The sequence below is a fragment of the Chiroxiphia lanceolata genome, chromosome 15 (assembly GCF_009829145.1).
Source record: "Chiroxiphia lanceolata isolate bChiLan1 chromosome 15, bChiLan1.pri, whole genome shotgun sequence".
Lineage (NCBI taxonomy): Eukaryota > Metazoa > Chordata > Aves > Passeriformes > Pipridae > Chiroxiphia > Chiroxiphia lanceolata.
The window spans coordinates 14,529,951-14,550,882 of NC_045651.1; the positions used below are offsets into that span (position 1 = coordinate 14,529,951).

The 20,932-nt window shown below is 42.8% G+C and overlaps 1 protein-coding gene across 5 annotated transcripts; it reads right to left on the reverse strand.

Moving 5' to 3' along the window:
• Positions 1-387: 387 nt before the first annotated feature.
• On the reverse strand, positions 388-15,931 carry RUFY1 (RUN and FYVE domain containing 1). 5 transcript variants are annotated; one of them, XM_032703157.1, is made up of 18 exons: positions 15,620-15,931; positions 10,884-11,057; positions 10,445-10,562; positions 9,643-9,744; positions 9,194-9,317; positions 8,727-8,785; positions 7,941-8,006; positions 7,270-7,339; positions 6,288-6,389; positions 5,930-6,046; positions 5,418-5,585; positions 4,573-4,670; positions 4,002-4,121; positions 3,089-3,218; positions 2,571-2,665; positions 2,083-2,131; positions 1,816-1,893; positions 388-1,119 (listed from the first exon to the last, which is right to left on the reverse strand). In XM_032703157.1, the coding sequence occupies exons 1-18, from the start codon at positions 15,885-15,887 to the stop codon at positions 976-978; spliced, it is 2,082 nt and encodes a 693-aa protein (XP_032559048.1). In that variant the 5' UTR covers positions 15,888-15,931; the 3' UTR covers positions 388-975. The 5 variants fall into 5 exon arrangements, with proteins under 5 accessions (XP_032559048.1, XP_032559051.1, XP_032559052.1 ...); XM_032703160.1 differs by lacking the exon at positions 15,620-15,931 and adding an exon at positions 11,765-11,866 and having other exon boundaries at positions 399-1,119; XM_032703161.1 differs by having other exon boundaries at positions 976-1,119; positions 15,562-15,894.
• Positions 15,932-20,932: the final 5,001 nt, after the last annotated feature.

Here is a 20,932-nt window from a genome sequence, read left to right on the forward strand (position 1 = left end):
TTGGGGACAGTGGTGCCTTCACCCTGTAGTTCCTGGCGTGAGGCCACAGCCCAGTGTGCTGGTGCTCCATAACAAACTGCTCTGAGACCCGGCTGCAGCCCAGGCCTGACAGAATGAACACCCCTGGGCTGGGGCAGAGTGCCCTGCTGTGTCACAGGGGTGGGCACAGCGAGCTGGAGTCACTGCCCCCTTTCTTCCAGGGAAGGGTGGAAGCTGCTGCAGAGCAGGGGCTTCATCTGGCACCTTCCAGAATACCACAGTGCCGGTCAGGTATCCCAGACTCATTCTGGAGTCTTTAGCTTAAGCCCTGGATGTGCATGGCTGGATAAAAACATTCTCTTCTGGCATCTGTGACCAACAGCTGTTTAAAATCAGAACATCTTTTGCTTTCAGTTTTTGCAAAAGGCTTTATTGTGTAACTACCACACCGTGGTCACAGCGACTTCCAGAACAAGTACAATGTGCAGGTTTTGACTCCGCAGTGAACCGAAGGCACGTTCATCGACACTCCCCATAAAGCTCTTTCTATAGACAATTCATAAACTGACCTTTTCCTCTCTGACTTAGAGCAAATACAAAACTGTACATGAGCCAGGAGACACACAGGAGCACCTACAGTGAAGGTACAGAGGAACTGAAGTTCATGTGCAGAGACGGACGTCTACAGGGATCAAATAAATGTAGAAATGCCATATACAAATTTTAATACAAATACCTATAAAAATCAGAAAAGTGATTTTAGTTTCAAATAGAACTTTAAGGGAAATTACAGTTGATATAAGTTTCTTAATTATTCCAGTTGGGAGAAGCATTAGCTTGCACAATCCCTACAAATTATTTTACACTGCTCTGTCCCACAGAGGAAATTATCAGAGACCAGCCAGTCTGCTGCACAGAGGACACTTGCAATTCAGAATTAAAAAAATAATGGCTACTTTCCAATGTTAAAGCGCTTCTGTCAAGGGTGGGAGGGCCTTAGGAGGAGTTGGAGGAACACCGCTGGAGCAGCAACGTGTGACAGGTGTCGCAGACACGGACGGGTTTAGGGTACGATGGCAGCGCGAGTTCGTTACTGGAACAGGTGTTGCAGAAGATGTCCCCGCAGTTCCTGCAGTGGTGCTGCAAACAGAGTCAGAGTGAGCACAGCTGCCTAAAAGCAGCACCAGGAAGAGAGAAGTTGGACCTCGGGAAGGGTTTCTGAGGACACTGACATCCCCCTTCACTCCCCACCAGGCCCAGCCCTCCCGGCAGCACTTCCTCCTGTGCAGGGCCCAACACTGGTCGCAATCCTGCGCAGCCGATCCCGGCGCAGCCGCCCGCCCTCCACAGCTGGGAACTGTGCTCAGGGCGGAGCAGGAGCAGGAGCAGGAGCAGGAGCAGGCGCAGGCCTGGTCGGGGACTGATGGAGCTCTCTCCGGATCTCCACCCCTCCTGCAGGCAGGCCCCGCTCTCTGGCCCAGCTCTACAGGGAGGAGATCCGGCCCCTGGGCTGCCCCGTGCCCCGCGCTGTCCCAAAGCACGGCCCAGGACCCCGCAGCACCCCCTGGGAGCCGGGCACGGAGCACGGCCTGTCGGCCCTGCTCAGCCGGGAGGGGAGACTGAACACAGCCCACAACAGCTCCCACCAAGGAGAGCACTCAAAAGCAGGAGGAAACATTATATTTAGGATGGGAAATGCCAAATTAACCCCTGTGTAGCTATCATGCCAACAAGATCTGGAATTGAAGCAGGGTCAGTATTCCCTTGCAAACTAGGCAACAGCACCATTTTTGTTTGCCATGGATTGTTTAAAAATAATCCACCAAGCAACATTACCTTCCTTCTTGAGATGGAGAATTCCTTTTCACATTGCTTGCAGTGTGTTGCTTCATCATCCTTCAGCCAAGTATGACCCTGGAAAATTTGAATAAAAACCACACTGGAGATACAAATAAACTTACAAAACAAAATTCAAAGGCATTTTACCAATGTTGTTGGTATTTTTCAAAAGCCACCTTTTAGAGCAGAATAACCGTGGTGAAATCTGAAGGTGTTAAATGAAATTTGTATGTTCAGTCAAAATACCCATGAGATGTAGAGTACCTTTAGTGCTTTATTGACTTCTTTAATGTCTTCCATCTTCAACTTTGATCTGGAAAAAAAATTATGCCCTCTGCATGACTTTATATTTAGTTGTGTTTGGTTTTCCCTACCATTCTATTGTCCAGCTACTGAATCTACACCCCAATTCTCAATTCTTCAGCCAGCCCCCCGCTATCCCTCTGAACCACTCACTATCACCAGGAAACTTTGTCACCTTCAGGTTTGCCCCCTTTTCAGTATAACCAGAAGAATGTGGGAAAAGCACAATTCCACTGTAAGAACTAAACATTTCCTCTCTCAGCCAGCTCGCTCTTACAAGGATCTCTCACACTTTTATTTCATGGCTCTTTAGTTTCTCATGCATAGTAACTACCTCCTAAAATTCTTACATCAATTGATTTTTGTAACTGGATGAAGTTTAAAATTCTTGGTATTAGTTTGATACTCCAGGTTATGTCACTTACAGGAGTTCAGTTCCTAGAACTTACTGGCTGAGATGAAGTCCCATTTCCTGAAGAGCTTGTTCCTGTTCCTCACAGACTTTCTCCAACTGCTGCTTCTCATCTTGCAGTTTTCTCAGTTCCTGTAAAATCAAGCACGAAATCAACTTTTTTGTTCACTGTTTGACCAATAAGCTTGATCAGTCTACCCAAACTACCTAAGCAGTTCACAAGAATCAGCTTCTTTACAAACTTATTTCTGAGGCTTGATGTTAACAATTACATGGCTGAGCTACCCATTGGTTCTGCACAAATGATGAAATCATTTAACCGTATTTACCAGAAAGAGGAAGATTTTCAGGCTTTGAACACTGTTGAGCAGAGCTAGAACATATCAGTCCTGTGCCCACACATGAGCACACAGACAGATACAGATGTGCAATTGTGCCCTCAGAATCTGAACTGCCCCATACACAGGAGCAAATCTTCTTCAGGTTAACAAGAATGTTCATGCTTAAAAAATAAATCACATTCAGTTGTTCTGAACACTTGAAGCTTGTGCATACCTTTTTCAGTCCTTCCATCTGTTGCAATTCTGTTTTAAGCAGAGTGGTTGCATCCTTCTCTTGGTGCAGTTCTTTTTGCAAAGTTTGCCTCTGTTCCTTTTCAGATTTTAACTCCTTTTCCAGAGTTGAGCTATTGAAAAATAATTCATTCTAAAAAACCCTATAGCAGAAAAATATCCCATAGAACTTAAGGATAGCAACGGTATGAGAGAAGAAATCTTGTCCAAAAGAGGGTAAAACTAGAGTGGTGTTCTGGGAAAGAATGGGCAGCAGATATCAAACTGTTATGACAACAGATGTCAAAAACTATATTAACATTTTCAGGTCACAGGAAACAAGCAGCAATGAACAGCTAGAAGAAAAACAAACAACTAAAAGGTCCACCCCCCCCCCCCCCCAAACCCAATCCCCACAAGTACATATTTCACTACCTATGTTTAAACTGTTTAAAAGGGACACTCTACCCTGATGTCTGAACAGTGAAAGAAGCATTTTCTGTTGGTATTAGAAATCTTCAGAGGATTAACATTCCCTGAGAACAAGCCCCCAAACCCCTTTAAAAACCCCAATCCCTTTGGATGACTTCTCTGCTCAGCCTACAAGTGTGACCATACCTATCTCCTGATTTATTAAAAAAGCAATTGAAAGCTCCATTGCTGGTTGGAATGGCCAGATTTCTGCTGGCACTCTGTGTTCTCAATTGGATATTCTGGAAAAAAACGTGAAAATCCTCATGCTCCCTGTGCACTGCACAGAAGTGCTGTGCTTCCCTGGATCCTGCCTGCTTCTGTCAATGCTCAGGCCAAGACAATTCGAACCTACCCCTCCTTAGACCCGAGCACAAAAGGAGTAGAAAGGACTTCTGAGAGGAATGGCAAAAGGGAAGGAAAAAAAATTCCATCAGATTAAATACCATTTGCTGTCCAGCTGGGACATCTGCTGCCGACACGTGTCCAGCTTGCCAGCAAGCTCCTGCTTCATCTTGGTGCACCGTTCCTCGGCAGCCTGCCTTGCCTTCTCTGCCTGCTGCAGCCTACGAGGCAAGGAACACGTGCATTTGTTGTCAATTCACTCCTTAACTACACCCTCTCATCCTCTTCTTTTAGATTTACCAGAACAGGTCTTTATAAAAGCTTGAACTGAAAATGCAAGTGGAGAAAAAAAACCCACAAACTTTTGAAAATAATTATTTCTGGAAAAAAACCTCCAAACAACAAAAGCTAGAGTCATACTAGTTCTTAAGCTGAAGTTAATGTGTTTTTAAATGGCCTGCCTATGGCTTTTCAATGGGTCAATTATGGGCATGTTTGCCTGGGATAAGAGAACAGCAAGCACAGAGAGATAAGGAGGAGAAAGTAAAAAAGATCATGCTGGCACGTGTGCCCAAATGTCTATAGGGGCATATGGAAGGTCATCCTGTAAAGGTTTACATTGGAAACTTTTTATTAACTTCAGTGTTAACTTTCTGAGCTGGTAATTATTACCTCTCTTCCATTTGTTTCATAGAGGACATCATCTCATTTGTTTTTCCTTCAAAAGAGGATATTGCTTCTGTTTTCTGTTGTAATGAACACTCTGCATTCTACAGGAAACAGTGAACACAGTGTTTAAAGTCTGCCACCACATCAAGAATGTTCAGCTTGCTAAAGGCCAGGCCTGGGTCTAAATGGAATGTACAAACAAAATGCTGATAATGCCAGAGCAGACATTGCTCCACTTGTTTTGTTAAGACCTCAGAAAAAAATCCCAACCCTTAACTAAGTTTTTACCTATGAGATCAGCTACAAGCCAAAAATCCTCTCTTTGGAAAAAAGCTTGAAGAAAGAAGTTATCAGATTAAATGGACAGGATAAGATCATCAATGATGATTTGAATGCAACAAGTGCACTCAGTGGGCATGGAATCAGGAAGCCAAAAACCCCCAAAATAAATACTGCTTTCAAAAGCAAAGGCCCACCTCAGCACTGGGGCTTCACTGGGCTGTGCCTTGCAAGTATCTGTGAAAGGGCAAAGGCCTGGGTAAAGCCTGAACAGGCATCAGGAAACAGCCCATAAAAATTGAGAGGAATCCCCTCTGGATTTCTGGCACCACATATGGGAGGGAAAGGCTTGCTAAACTCTTATTTAATGGAGAAGCTAGTTAAACTTTTATTTCATTAACAGCAACAAGCTCTGTGTATTTTGTGTGAGCACTACTACTCCATGGCTTCCTTGTAGAAATGCTTATCAGTTTATTTTTTGTCCAATTGAAAAAAAACATGACATAAGACCACAAACCCACCCAAACAACAGAAACCCCACAAACCCATCCCCAACCCTCTGCACATACCTGAGATTTGTGAAACATCTGCAAGTTAATGGCCTTCACTTCTTCTAACTGTTGGCGAAGTGCAACTAAAGTATCTTGTTTTTCATGAGTATCTTTCTCCAGAAGTTTCATGGCAATTTCCATTTCTGTTTTCATTCCAATTTGTAGCTCCAACTCTTTCTCTAGTTCCTTACAAAGAGATTTCCTAGTTACTGCAGCGTAGTTATACATCAGGGACAAGCATTTCCAAAACCCATATAACCCTATACACAAAACTATGTGTCTCTGCTGTAATGTTGGTAGTTTCTTAAGCAGAGAAAGACCTTTAATTTCCAACATTCCAAAAGCCCCAATTCCCAGTTTTTCACAGACACTGTTAATGACCAATGCCCATCTGGCATCTTGCTTGCAATTCCTTCATGAATTCTGAATAGCTGCAAAAGGTGCACAGCAGATGTGTTTTATTTGTAATGTTACAGTTTAGGCTGAATCCTATGTCTTTTACTTCACTTTCTATAGTTAAGTTTCCTTACCAGCCTGACTTTTTTTTCTTCTTTCAACTGCTTCCAAACATCACTGTACATTTCATCAAGACCCTGTCGTGACTGCTTGTAAGTATCCAATTCTACTTTTGTATCCTCTTTTGTTACCTACAAGAAACATCAGCAGAAAAGCCACGTAATATCACAAGGTATTTAAAGTATCCCTAAGTAAGCCTAAGATAATTAAAATGCCTGAGCATACAACACCCAAACTCAGTGATCTGCACTGCAGCCTGCTCAACTTGGCTGAGCATTCCAGTTCCCAGTGGGTTTGAGAGCACTAACTACAGCTGACTAAAGGACATCACTTATTTTAAAGCTCCTCATCATCTTTAAATCAGTGGCCCACCTCTACACTCTTTTCACTCCGTTCACGAATCAATTCATTCTGTTGTTTTAACTGCTGCTGCTCTTCCTGCAGTGATCCAATTCGGTCAGTAGCTGCTGCAAGCTGTTTACAAAGAGAACAGATCTATATTTAATCACTGTGCAAGCAGGCAACATCTGGAGCAATTCTCAAGTCAGCAGCTCAGTCTCTGTAGCAGGTGTGCTGCTCACTTCCCCTTTCAGGAGCTGCCTGACCCTCCTGCAGCCGAACCCACTGTACAGCCAAAATTAATAACCCCACACACGTTTGTTCACTGCCTTCTGCTTCACACCCTCATCAATTATTAGTAACTGCCCAAAGAAATGCATCCAAGTGTAAAAGGCTAAAATCCACCCTGGATCTGTGGTATTAACTAGAAGTCACACAGCAGGTCAGGGCTGCCATTCACTGGTGGAATTGTACAGCATTTTCAAGTGGGGATACCAAAAACACACTGGAAATTGGACTACACAGATCCACTCTGAAAGACAAATATATTTGTTGTGTGGTGGTGGGTTTATATATATATATTTATATATACACACATAAAGCATGCTGCTGGATTCTATTTTACTTCCTAGCTGGGAAAGATTTCTTAACTTCTGTTTTTCCAGGATCACTCACATGACAAATACATACACACGTGTATGTGCAGAAGGAGGAGGAACAAGTCATGTCCATGTCAGTGGTTTGATTACTTTTGGGTAGAGACACCATTGCAAGACAAAAAACTTGATTAAGGAAATCCATCTACCAAATAGGTGCCCAAAAGCATTTTAACCACTAATTTAATGCAGAAGCTTCTCAGAAAGCTTTCTCCATGTGCCAACCCATGCCAATCTGCCCAGTCCCCCACATCTCACCAGGACCTACTCAAATGTTTTAGGTCTAAGGTACGTTCTTGGGGATTTTTGCCTCTGATGGAAAAGAGCTGTTAGAAATATTTAACAGACCAGACACAAACCTCTTCCTGAAGTTTTGAATTGGTCTTTTCCAAACAGTCTATTTTGTTCTGAAGATCTGCAACCGTGCAACTGCAGCAAGGAAGAGAGACACATAAAAATGGTAAAAGAAGCGCCAACACAGCATTTATTCCTGTCCTCAACAGTATTTTTTTTAACATCTTGCATTTCTTAATAATTAAATACTTTGGTGAACTGAAAAATACCCCTGAGGAAGGATAACTGTCCCTGTTAAGCACTAAGAGGACCATGCCCTTCCATACAACTGGCAGCCCTGTTCTGGCTCAGCTGTTGCAGTCCTAACATCTCTCCTGCTCAAGAGGGGAAGTGAGGTCCTCTCTTCCCACTGAACAACCTATAGGGAGAAAAGCAGAGACTCCTCCTCTGAGGAATGAACTTCCAGATGCACTTGTAATAGTTTCTCTTGAAAACGTACCTCCACTGTTAATCAGTCTTAAAAAAGTAAATTACTATTACACAATGTTTTCTGCATTGCATGTGTCTGCAGAAGAACAGGACTACAAAAGGAAACTAAGATTTTTGGAAAATAATCAGGAAAGGCATTTCAATATCAGACAAAAATCTCTAAGACTGATGGCACAGACATTCAAAGCCATACTGAAAAAGCTAAACAGGACAAGTGTTTGTGTACGAGAATAGATGAAAATCTTACCTTAGGTGTCGGTTCAGTTCTTCCACATAATGCTTCTGGTCAAGGACAGCTGTAATCCCTCCATCTCTAGTTGTAAAAGTGAAAATTTACTGACTGAGAAGAAACTCCTTCATTCTAAAGTGTTAGTTTGTACTAGGGCTTTCAGCACAGACTTGCAAAATGAGTTGAAACCTTTTATCCTCTCCTTATAAAATACTTGTGCCTGAGCTAGATGAGAAGCACCAGGGAGGTGAAGCAGCTGTTTGGCTGCTTTTCAGCAGCTCCACAATGAAGAGCTCTGAAGTGACAGAAGCACATAAAATATGAAATCCCCTTCATTTGCTACAGGTATTCTAGATCCAGTGCTGTCAACAGCTGTGATCTCAATTCACCGAACATTTCACCTCAAATTACATTTTTTCCTCCATAAGTGATCTCTCCCACAGAGAGAGCTACTTAACTGAGAGGGTTTCTGAAACAGCGCTTAGAAACAAAGCAGCGATTTAGCAGTGGGTGACCTGGCAGATCATCTCTTCTAAAATCAAAACAAAGCCCAATCTAATATTTTGGGTGCTTTTAATTTGGTCCCAGCTCAAGACACAAACTCTCCACATTGTATTCTTGTTCAAACCACCACAGGCTCAATCTTTGAAAGTCAGTATTAGCTAACAAAATCTGTTTTGGATTCTCCTTTTAGGATGATTAATAGTTCGAGGTCCCCAGCACTCATGTCCTCCCACAGACTGTCTGACAGGTTTGTTCTACAAAACCCGTAGCAGTTTAGAATTATTAGTTCACCATACGTACTGTTTGTCATCATTGTCCTGTGTTTCCTTAAGGTACAAGGAAAAATCAATCACTCCAACCTGAAAAATACATTTAAGATATTAAGACACCTTCATGGTGCAATTCTGCGTAGGAGCAGAATTGGAAAATGATAAAATGTGTATTTGAAAAATGATAAAAATATGAAGTTTAAGTTTACAGAGACAAATAATACCTATATTATTCCTAGCTGATGCAAACATGGAAGCTAGTGTTTGTCATAAAAGCATATTTTAGTGTGAACAGTTTCCTAGTAGTTATTAGTTGTGAGAGTATTTCCATAAACTACTACTTATGTGCTTTCTTTTTATTCACTGTGGGAAACATGACAAGCGTGAACTCAGGACATGCTGGAAAGAACTCTGGACCCATCTCAGTAAAGTATTTATAGATGTACTTAATTCTACTAGAATCTTATACCAACTGATCCTACTTAAGTTAATCTTCACCTGGGAATCCAAGTCTTCTCCTTTCAAGCAAAGGTTTGCATCAATAACATTCAGTCCAACCAGCAGACCCACAATAACTGCTCCTTCCTCCTCCATCATCAATGCATCAGGTTCATAAAATTCACTGGAAGAAATATTATCAGGCATCACTGCACATCAAACAATTATAGTGGCACTTCCATCACTGAAATCATATAAACACTAACACAGCCTTTATACAGCTCAGCTGAGCAGCCCCTTCCCACCAATTTATTGCACAAGGCTGAGGATTCAGAACTCTCAGAAAACACTTGACTAAGTTCCTCTGTAACTTCACTGCAAAGACAATTAACCACTTGCTCCTCTGCAGGCTACAAGAACAATCATGAAGTGGCCAAGGAATTACTCTCCCTGGAGCAACACAACGTGTCAGTGATTTGGGAAACACAACCTACACCATATGCTCTTACCTTAACAGATGCTTATGGTCCAAGAGTACCTTGAGATAATCTGCCAGTTTCTTCTGCATGAGTGCTAAATAAAGCCAAGCCCTTCCTCTGCCCACAGCAGTCCTAAAATGAAACATTGTGTGTTTTGGTAAAAACAAAGCTTTTTATTAAGCAGATTTATGCAACTCAAAATTCTCAGTTTACAAAGTAAGATGAAGGATATTATTTGTAAAAAAAAAAGAAAAAAAAAAAAAGCTGCCCCCCCCCCCAGCTCCAAAACCCCAACAACTGAAAAAAAAAATCTCTGGGGAAATGAACTGCTGTCTCCAGAACACAAAAGCACTTCAGTATATCCCATTCTTTGGTGAAGGAAAAGTATATTGCAAAGTTTTCCTAACTTGAAAAGACACATATTGTCAGCTACCATCATAACCCAACCACTGATGCACCCTAGCACTGAAAACAGTTTCTTTCCATCATCCTGAATTATCCAAATTAAATATTACTAGTGCACTCACAAAATGACACAAAGTTATAAAAGTGGGGAAAAGAAGAGGAGAGAAAATAACTGTGAAGGCTTTGGTTATTTTTAGCAAGGTTAAAAAGTTTCCAAATACTGTTTTTAATCTGACAGTATTGTTTCAATCAGAAACTCTGAATATTTTGAGGTATTCTCCTCATCTCTTGGAGAAGTCAATGCCTCCTACATGCTGTATTTTTGCCTTTGGGAATAAGATCTCATTAAGGAAGCTGAGAGACTATACAAAGGATTCCTTTTCCCAGCAGTATGAGTGAAATGCATCACCTCCAACAACCAACTTACTTCAACTCTGGCAGATTTTTAACACTAGTTGCTATATCTGATGCTTCAGGACATAATTTTTCCACTAGCTCCAAAGGACCAAAAAACGATTTGTTCTGTCCAATAAAAGTCTTCTTCACTAAAGGGAGCACACAGAGAAGTTTGTGAGGAAAAGTAACAGGCTACCAACTCCAGAATTAAAAATTTTAGTCTATGTGTTACTTTGTCTTACCAGCTTCTAACATGTCAATGAAAAGGGGGCATTAAAAATACCTTGACAGTATAGGAGGCACAAAATACAGGTTGTACAGGGGTAACCACATAGTTATATCTGTAATGCCGATTAGCACTGTACATTTATGCAATTAACAATGTCATTCAGAGGTCAAACTGGAGACACAGCAGGACTCAACAGCGACTCATTGACCTGCCTCTTCTCAGCCTGGTATCCGGAGCTCACCTTTCAGCCCGTGCTTGAGGCAGTGCTCCAGCACCACGAAGAACTGCTGCAGCGGGGGGAAGTCGGAGTCCAGGGTCCGGCCCAGGCTCAGGGCTGACTGGATCAGGATTTTGATGCTGAGCTTCATCATGTTCATGAGGTTGGCACGTTCCTCCATGGTGTGGCCCCGCGCACCTGCGGGTACATAAGTGGGGAAAGAAAAGCTGCTTTAGAAAAGACCTCTGAGATCATCAAGTCCAATCAGCACCATGTCAACTAGACCATGGCACTGAGTGCCACATCCAGTCTGTCCTTAAACACATCCAGGGATAGTGACTCCATCACCTCCATTCCAATGTCTAATCATCCATTCTGTGAAGAAATTCTTCTTAATGTCCAACATGAACCTCCCTTGGCAAAGCTTAAGACTATATCCTCTTGTCCTGTCACTGGTTGCCTGAGAGAAGAGGCCAACCTGGCTACAACCTCCTGTCAGGGAGCTGTAGAGAGCAATAAGGTCACCCCTGGGCCTCCTTTTCTCCAGGCTGAGCCCCTCCCAGCTCCCTCAGCCTCTCCTCATCAGATTTGTGCTGCAGACCCTTCCCCAGCTCCATTCCCTTCTTTGGACCCACTCCAGCCCCTCAATGACGTTCCTGAATTGAGGGGCCCAGACCTGGACACAGCACTAGAGGTGCCTCACCAGCACCGAGTACAGGGGGAGAATCCGCGCGGAGACGCTGCCCAGCTTTCGGAGCCCCCTCCCCGCGGTGCCCCGCACCCATCCCGCGCAGGGGGAGCAGCCCCGGGGGAGCCCCCCGCGCCGACACCGCGGGGAGCGGGGCCGCCGCTCCCGGCACCCGGGTGGGACACGGCCCCAGCCCCCCGGCCCGGGGGGTCCCTACCTGAGCGGCGGGGTCGGGCCGGGGGGACCCGCCGGGGCTGAGGGACCCCGGCCCGCCGCGTTACCACGGTGACAGCGCGCGGGGCGGGGCGGGCGCCATCTTAGAGCGGTGTGAGGGGCGCGGGGCGGGTTTGTCGCAGCCGGGGGGGGGTGGTGGTGTTGCAAAATGTGGGATATGTACGACTTTTCTCAATAAAGGATGTTATTTGATACTTGGTCTTTGTATATCTTCAGGCCTAACCAACAGGAAGGGAGATTTAATCCGTGAAACAGATAGCAGCTCTAAGTGATGACTCAGGTGCTAGAAAGACAAATTATTGTCTGTAGAATTGCCCTGTTAAAGTTTAGGGCTCCACATGTTTCAATAACCTCAGACCTAGGGGGAGGTTAACAAGGCTTGGGGAGAAGGATGTACCACTGAGAGTGGACATAGAGAATGCAGAATTTATGGCCCGCAAGGACGGCATGAAGCTGAGTCAGGGGAAGTTTAGGCTGGATATTAGGAAAGCTTCTTCCCCCAGAGCGTGGTCGGGCACTGAAAAGGCTCCCCAGGGCAGGGGTCACAGCACCACAGCTCAAGGAGCGTTTGGACAACGCTCTGAGGCACATGGTGGGAATCTTGGGGTGTCCTGTGCAGGGCCAGGAGTTGGACTCGATGATCCTTGTGGGTCCCTTCCAACTCAGCATATGCTGTGATTCTATGACATTCGGCAGAACCTCCAAGACAAGGAAAAAACTAATAAAGCCAACTCAGCAACTGTGCTGAATCAGCTCCAATTGGGTAAAAGGTAATTGCGGCAGGGACTGATCGTGACCACTGACCCAATAAACCCACTGATGCAAAAGAAGTGAAAGACTGAGCATGTGGACTAATTAGCATGAGAAGTGAGAGAATCATTAAGCAATAGAAGAATACTAATTAATAATAGAACTAGGTAACTTGTAGCCAATGAACATTAATGCCTTTGTTTACTAAAATAGTGAAAAGTTTTGGTGGTCATCGTGCTGGTTTTGTGGATATGCCACCCAGTGCCCCTTTCATGGCAGAATTGTAAACAAATCTAATACCTGCACTCTGTGTGTGTATCAGCCTCTTGTATACTCAGGGAGAAAAACTATTTTGGGACAAAAGGGGGAGTGGGACAGGGATTGGCTTCAGCCCCTCTGCTTCTTCAGGCATCCACAGTCTCCGACAGGTGTTGCCAACCACAGGCCAGTAGTCACTGAAATCCTCTTTTAAGCCACCGCTGTTGCAGTAGGACAGTCCTGCTGTCACCTGTGGGTCAGACACGGTCACACTCCCCTGTGTCAGTCACACTCAAGATTGTCAACACTATTTCTAAGACTGTGCAAAAGTCTCTTCAGTACTAATTTTACCTTCCTTTTTTGTGCACACAGTGTTAACTTAGGATTAAAAATGAGCAAAACGCTTCCTTGTCTCAGAAGAGGGAAAACAGGGAGTCATTCTAATCAAACTGATCTTAATAACCACAAAGCAGACAAAGTTTTGTCATCTCAGCAGGTTACTGTACAGTATATTGTATTATACTATAATATATATAGTTAATATGCAATATACTATATGTAGAGTATACTGTATATTGACTATAGCCAATGGATGCCTCAAAACTGCATATAATGAGATATGAGACTGAGGATTAAAAGGGTTGTAATATTTTGAATGTCAATATTGTCAGGTTACACACTAGAAACAGAAAATCAATGATTTTTTTGGGATGTTTTCAATATTAACCATTTGGATGGTTTTCTGAATTTAAAATTTTTACATATCAGGCATACTTTTCTTGTAAGCCTGGCTCAATATACATGTATTACCCACAAGATTTTAAAAAAATAAAATAATGTGAATGAAATGTTCTTTATGAACACAAATTTAAAATGTCTTAATAATGGCTTGCTTTAAGTTAAATAATTACTTGAACATTCTTTTTTAGACTTTTTAGTTGCAAATTTACATAGTCAAGTACATCTTTTGCAAAACTGTGCGAGTTGGTACATGCAAAACAAACAGGTATTAGACACATTACCAAAGCCAAGCCTCAAAGATTAGGAATCAGGTTACCCAAGTGCAAAAGATCACAGACATGATGCTGCAATCTTTAAGAATGCAGTCACACAGTTTTGTCTCTCATCTAATTCAAGAGATTTGTTCCAACGTCTTTTTGAAGCCACATGCCTTGTTTACTGTAATTATTCAGCACACCTTGAAGTCAGAAAACACTGAAGCACAAAGGAAAGCTCACAGTTCTCCATCTCTTGGTCTTTGGGACTGCAAGTCTTTCTTGATTTGCTTTCTTTAGATTTGTAGCTCCCGGCCTCTCTGCAAGGCAGGACATAGTTTCTTCAGTGGCACACCCTGCTTTAGGATGGGGTTTGTGTGTTTAAAACATGTGATCAACAGATGTGAAGCAGCAGGTAGAGGTTATAAAATCTCAGGAAAAAGAGGATATAGGGAACAAGCTCCGAATTTTCCACAAGTGGTCTTGCAGGTCTTAGCTTATTTCTTAAAAATACCTGCTTTAAATTAAATTTATAGTGCTCGGTCAAAGGTAATACTGAACAGGTAGAACAGGTGACTTAGTGCCTGTTCACAGTTTATATTTAAATTATGATCAGATTTTTCGTATGGAATTTTCCATAAAACTCATCAACATATCCAAATCCTTTGAACAATCTGGGGATGTGGTGTTGTATTCCCTTACCTTAAAAAGAAGAAGCTGAAAGACTATGGTAAAAGTTCCATTAAGTGTGGGAGCTCCATTTCAGGCAAGAGAACATCACATTCCCTGTCCCTTTCCCAAAGCTGTATGTTCTTGTGAATTACCTGTATTCACAGCATTATTCCAACTGCAAACGAAGAAAATGGGATATTCTGCCCTTTGTCAGGTTAAATCCCAGGTGCTCAAGATGGGCACCCAGGAAACAAAGCCATTAGAAGTTTGGTGTGAGACTTTGAGATGCAGGGAAAGACAAGAGTCTATTTTTTTTCAGGACAATTAAACTCTGACTATGCAACATTGAGGAATTTTCACAAAAAAATGAAAAAGTCCATTAGTGGTAACTGTTTTTCCCATCCTGTCTCTGCTCAGCCCCACAGAACGCCGCCTTGAACACTCAGTACCATTAAAAACAAAAAGGTAGCACAAGGGAGCAAATCTGATCTCCACTGCTCCAGATTTAAGCAGCAGTATGAGACACTGGAGTACAAGTCTCCAGTCCCAATTTCTGCTGCATTTGAATGTTTTTTTTTTCCACATTATGAGTATCACTCAGATTTATTTTCCATATGATTCAACTAAAGTCCTTTTCATTCAGTTCTAAGAGGCCTGTTCCATAAAACTGTATGGCTGCTAGATCCTTGAATGCAGATGTTCAACAAAGCAAGTTGTGGTTAAACTTTTAGAGTAGTTACAAAGTAACTTGTAACAAATCTGTATCTTAGTTTGCTTGTCCACTCTCTGACATGACAGACACAGCGAGTTCCTGCCCTGAACCAGCACATTAGGGAGGACATGGAATTGGGAGATCCCTCAGTGCAGCCGAGGGGAGCTCTAAGAAGAGGGAGAAAAGCCAGCAAATAAAATCTTACTGCATAAAACTAAAGTCAACTTTCCCAAATATATTATGAGTTTAGTTTTCTTTTGGTTATAATACACTTCTTAAGTTCTACATCTGTGTCGATCGTTTAATTTTGCTCCAATACAAAACCGCAGCATCTTAAAAAAGAAAATTCAAAGTAACACCCATGCACCACTGACACGAACCAGCAGCACTTACGGGAGCGAACTGATTTGCGCACCACAAAAGCGAGTTTACTAAAGAAGCGGAGCCGTACTTGTCTTTGCCGGGCTGTCACTGCTGCCGGGCTTGGACACGAACCCCACCAGGGACGCGGACTTCAGGGCGCTGCCATAGCTCAGTGCCAAGTTTTCCGAGGCTTTCTTGGCCAGCGACAAGATCGGAGCGGACCACCTCCCTTCCTCCGGCTTCGCCTTCTCCTCGTTTCTCAGCTCGGCCGCGTCAGGGAGCTGTTTTTTGTCAATAATCTCGAAATCCTCCTCCCTGCCCGCGGCGGGCGCGGCGCGGCGCTCCCCGGCAGCCATCTTGGGCAGGTCACATGACCGCGGACAGCGGCGGCGGGGCCGCCCAAGCCCCCGGCGCGGGGCGGGAACCGGGAATGCGGGCAGGGACCGGGAATTCCGGCAGGGACAAAGGAATTCGGGCAGGGACCGGGAATGCGGGCAGGGACCGGGAATTCCGGCAGGAACAAAGGAATTCGGGCAGGGACCGGGAATGCGGGCAGGGACCAGGAATGCGGGCAGGAACAGGGAATTCGGGCAGGAACCGGGAATGTGGGCAGGTGCCGGGAGCCCGGGCAGGTACTGGGAATCCTAGCAGGTACTGAAGCCCAGATAGGCACTGGGAATCTGTGGAGGTACCTGGAGCCCGGACAGGTACCAGGATTCTGTGCAGGTACTGGGAGCCCGGGCAGGCACCGGAGCCCTCGCAGGGACCAGAGCCCGGGTGGGTACTGTGGAAACCTGGGCAGGTCATGGAGCTCAGGCAGATCATAGAGCCTGGGCAGGTACCCGAGCTGGGGCAGGTCATGGAGCCCGGGTGGGTACCGGGAATCCTGGCAGGTACCAGAGCCCGGGCAGGTACTGGAGCCAAGGTGAAGCATCTGTCTGCATTGGCAGGGCTGCGAGACAGGTCTGGCCAGGGCTGAGCACTTCCCTTGGTGTTCTGAGTTACAGACTCGTAGGGGCGTGGAAGATGAAGAAAGGGTTTACCTTTAAACAAGTTAGGAAAGTTTAACAAAAGTACAGTTTTTTATTGCTATCCGTATCCCCAGACATCATTTTCAATTAGAAAATTAATGCCTTTTGGCTTCTCAGATTTACACGGTTAAGCTGCGACAGATGAAAGAGACCTTTATGACTCTGCCTGTGGAGAGCTTGGTGTGTCGGATGCACTGCTGTGATGAGGGCTTGCCTGCATCACTCACATGAAAACCCAACTAGCCAGTTAAGGCCACCTCACTAATTTATTTGAGCTGTGTTTGGTAGAAAAGATCTATCATGAAGGGGAACTGAAATTATCCTAGTATGAAAATTTGATCTTACCGGATGCCTCAACTATTGGTGTAGCCCACTGATGTGTGGCTTCTTTTCTGTTTTTCCGTGCAGCAACTGCCTGTGCTTGAGACACACCACTTATTTAGCCACATGATAGTAGATGCTGCATATCAGCTTTTTTGCTACATAGATGGAAGTCTTCTGGAAGGAGAATAGGAGAGTTGAAAATCAGTTTCAGTAGTCTTGCAGCAATATAAATCTTCGTGCCTATACCTTATTTATTCTACTATAAGCTACTTTAAGATTGATTCTGTCATCTTGGCTTCTCAGACACTGAAAATTTAACAACTTTTGTTCCTCAAAGCACTGGGAAATGCTTATATTTTTGTTGAGAACTCAGAGATCAGCAGCCTCTTATTCACCCATGATTCATATGAGCTAAGTATAGGCTTTAATCTACTTTTGCTAAAGGGTAAGTTTTACTCCATCTTGTGGACTGCAGCAGTATTGGGCCGTGCTTATAAGGAAATAATGTCTCATAGCTCTGTAAGTTGCTATCTTGACTATATGAATATACCTCTTGACTTGAGTAGGAGTTGACATTGATTTTTTGTTAGACTGAGGGTGGAGAGGTTAGTCTTAGCTAGAAGCAGGATTCTAAGCACTAAATTAATGTTTCTTTTCCAGTACATCTGAAGAAAAAGACATAAAAGTTTTGTGGCTGAGAAAATAAGAGCAAAGCCAAGACTCCTATTTACCTCATTATGTTGCTCTCTCTCTTAAGGTAACAATGACCCAGACTCCCCTTTATAGCCTCACAATTATCTACTTTGTAAAAATATTAAGTGAAACTATCACATAGTCTGTGATCATCTATGCATAAAATTTAATTGTGCTTCACTTGTAACTAGTTGGTCAAAGTGACTTAAATGTTATGAAGTCAGTCACTGATTGCTTTAAATGCCCTTTGTCTTCACACTTCTTATTTTAAGCAGGCAAGAAGTCTTGTGACGTTGTGAGTCCTAAAATAGAGATTTGTTTTGTTTACAGATTACAATTTCCTAAGTAGTTATTTGGGGCAGCCAAGGAGGGTGTGATTTATACAGAATAAAGCTTTAAGCCCATAAAATTAAAAAAAAAAAAGCTATAAAATTACTTTTTTAAATAAAAATAAATTTAAAAAGGGGAAAAACATAAGTGATGTTACTTTGGTTTTGGTTCACAGATTTATAAAGGAGGGGCACTATGCATGAATAACACTACTCACTTTTAGCTTTGAGAGTGGGCTTACTTTTGTTTGTCTTCTGCAGATGATGATATTTCACCACTGTTGTCACTTTACAGACCACTGGTCCAGCTCTTGCTGCTCATGTGAAGATGAACAATATTTTCTTTTGAAAACCCATTTTGTGGCTACTCTAGGTCTGCCACACTACATAAATGTCAGTGGAATGTCATGTGGAAATGTGTGTCATTATAGTAAATAAAGGAAAAGAGAGAGTAAAATGTGGAGGAGAAACTTACACTAAGATACTGGCATGGAATCAAAAGAACAGCAACTAGCTCAATATAGATTTAAATCAGCCATTTAAGACCAAATACTCACCAGGTATATGTTGAATGGCAGTCTTAGGAAAAGTCCAGTATATTTGTTGTTCTGCTCTGAACTGTTTCCTGGTTTTTAGAAAAAGAAAAAGGAAAAAAAGCTTTTAATAGGAGTATAGTGGCCTGGAATGTGAAGTATCAGAAAGCAGGTAAAACCAACACATAGATTTTCCTTTTTGTTCTTTATCGTTTTTAGCACTGTAAGAAGAAAGGCAGAGGCAGAACTTCCCAGTAGGTGACACTGTGGCACTACTTTATTTGCAGAGCAGCCTCTAACATCCAGCAAGGACAGCCCCAGAACAAATACCACCTTGTGCAGCTACCTGAGCAAATACCAGAGAGCCCCCAAGAAAAAGAAAAGAAACAAGCTGAGCTGCTCTCCTGAGCAACCCCTGAAGCTGCTTTGTGACATAACCTGTGCTCACAGAGACCATGTAGGGAAAAGGAAGTAGTTTCTTGGCTCACTTTTGTAGGACCCTCAACTTGTGACTGTTAAATAAGTGTCCAGGAATATTCCCTAATGGAATCCTAGATGTTAATCAGTCAGGGTCGCTTACCAGGGTCGTTCTAGAATTTCGTGTGGGATTATGAAATTATTAGTATTTTACAACAGGTTTTTTTTTCTGTTAAAAGTTGTTACATAATGTTCCAAGCACTTTGTGTGTAGGGAAGTTTGAATAAATGGTATAGTTTGGTCCAGTCTACAGACCAAATCAGAAATCAGAGCACATCTGTTTGAATAGTGTAATTTATAGATGTTGTGACCTGTGTGGTTTTGGGTTACATTTTTCATGGCTTATCTGTTTTGTTTGGGTTTTTTTCCCTTGGTTCTTACTAGCTTGGCTTCCCCCCCCCCCCCATTATTGCATGCAGACAGTTTAGTATCAAGTATAATTTTGAAGGTTTTATAAAAGTGATGTAAATTGAGGGGCATAGGGTAAAAGGAATTATAAATGTTATTACAGACTGAATCCTAGTAGGATAGGAACATGGTATCTTTGAAATGTGCTGACATTTCTGGTCCTTAATGCAGTTTTCAATTAACAGACATGAGAATACTTATATGTGACTTAATTAGCTGAAGAAATGGGCTCATATTTTGCTATTAGTGTAACAGAATTTTTGCGAATTGCAGAAATAAACGTTGTTAGATATTATATAAGCCAGTGAAATACATTATATACTCCCTAGACAAGTTTAGAAAAAGACCTTATGCTACACAAAAACATTGTTAGTTATCTTAGTAATATATTTTATATAAATACATAAAATTTTGCCAGGTACTGCATATATCAGATGAAAGTGGTTTGCTGCTCCAGCCAAAAAGATAAATTACGCAAAAGATATTTGGTTTTCCTAAAACATATTTAAATGGTAAGTTTCTTCTTCAATAGGAATACTAAACAAGTCTTTTCTGTTTAAGATACTAGAGAATATTTAGGTGCTTGTATGCAGGTCTGGTGCCATTGCACTTGTGCACCTGAGGGCAGAATGTACCACAGACTGGCTCAGGTCTCTCCACAAAGAATTCAGGTCTCATAACTCAGTCCCCTCTGTGAGGTGCAGTAAACCAAGAGTTGGAAAAGGTTGCAACAAGTAGTGTGAGAAGTGCAATTCCCAGCTTTTCTCTTGCCTTTGATTTTCTCATTTTCTGATTGCTCTGTGAGTGACACTGCATATTAATTAGGAAGATACCTAGAGAGCTTAAACCAAAAGTGAAGTCAATAAATCTTTAGCTAGATTTTTTCTTTGTTTTAAATAGGAACAATATCTTCTCTCCCTCCTTTCTTTCCTCAGAGCGTTTTTCCTTGCAGAGCTGTAACCAATACTTGGTTTGCCCCACTTAAGTCTAGCTCCCAGACACTTTGATTCGATAGGAATTTTTATGGGGGGAAAAAGGGAAAAAATGAACTAGGTGTTTTACAGATGTGCAAAAGCACCTTTGTTTTTGACAGGATCAAAGGGAAACCTGAGCTTTTGGATGATGCAGGTGTGCAGCTCAGTCAGCTTCACTGTGTCTCTGTTACCAGTTCCCCTCACATTACAAGTTAGGCTAATTTGTCTTCAGGTCTTTCAGAGTAAGAGAGAAGCTGGAGCAGGCAGGTTAGATGTTAACAGTGAGATTGCTGAGTGATCTCTCACCAACAAGCCTTTAGAAATATCTTCACCAGTCCATTTGAAGGAGTTAATCATATGTAACCATGTCACCTTTGGAAACAGAACTGAGAAACGTAGGGCACCAGTCACTCTAGTGGTTTAAACTAGTTTAAAGGGCCACTGGAGTGCTGCTGTTCTCCTTTTCCTCCAGCTGTGTGTTCCCATTTCCTTACAACAGCACAGCTCCCCATCTGACCTCTCCATAAGCCAGTCACAGGTAAAACTGTCAGGAAATGCAGGCTGTAGCTCTCTAGCACCCTAAGGCAATTGAACTGCTGGCTGCCTTGTTCCATCTCTTGCCTCTGGGCAAA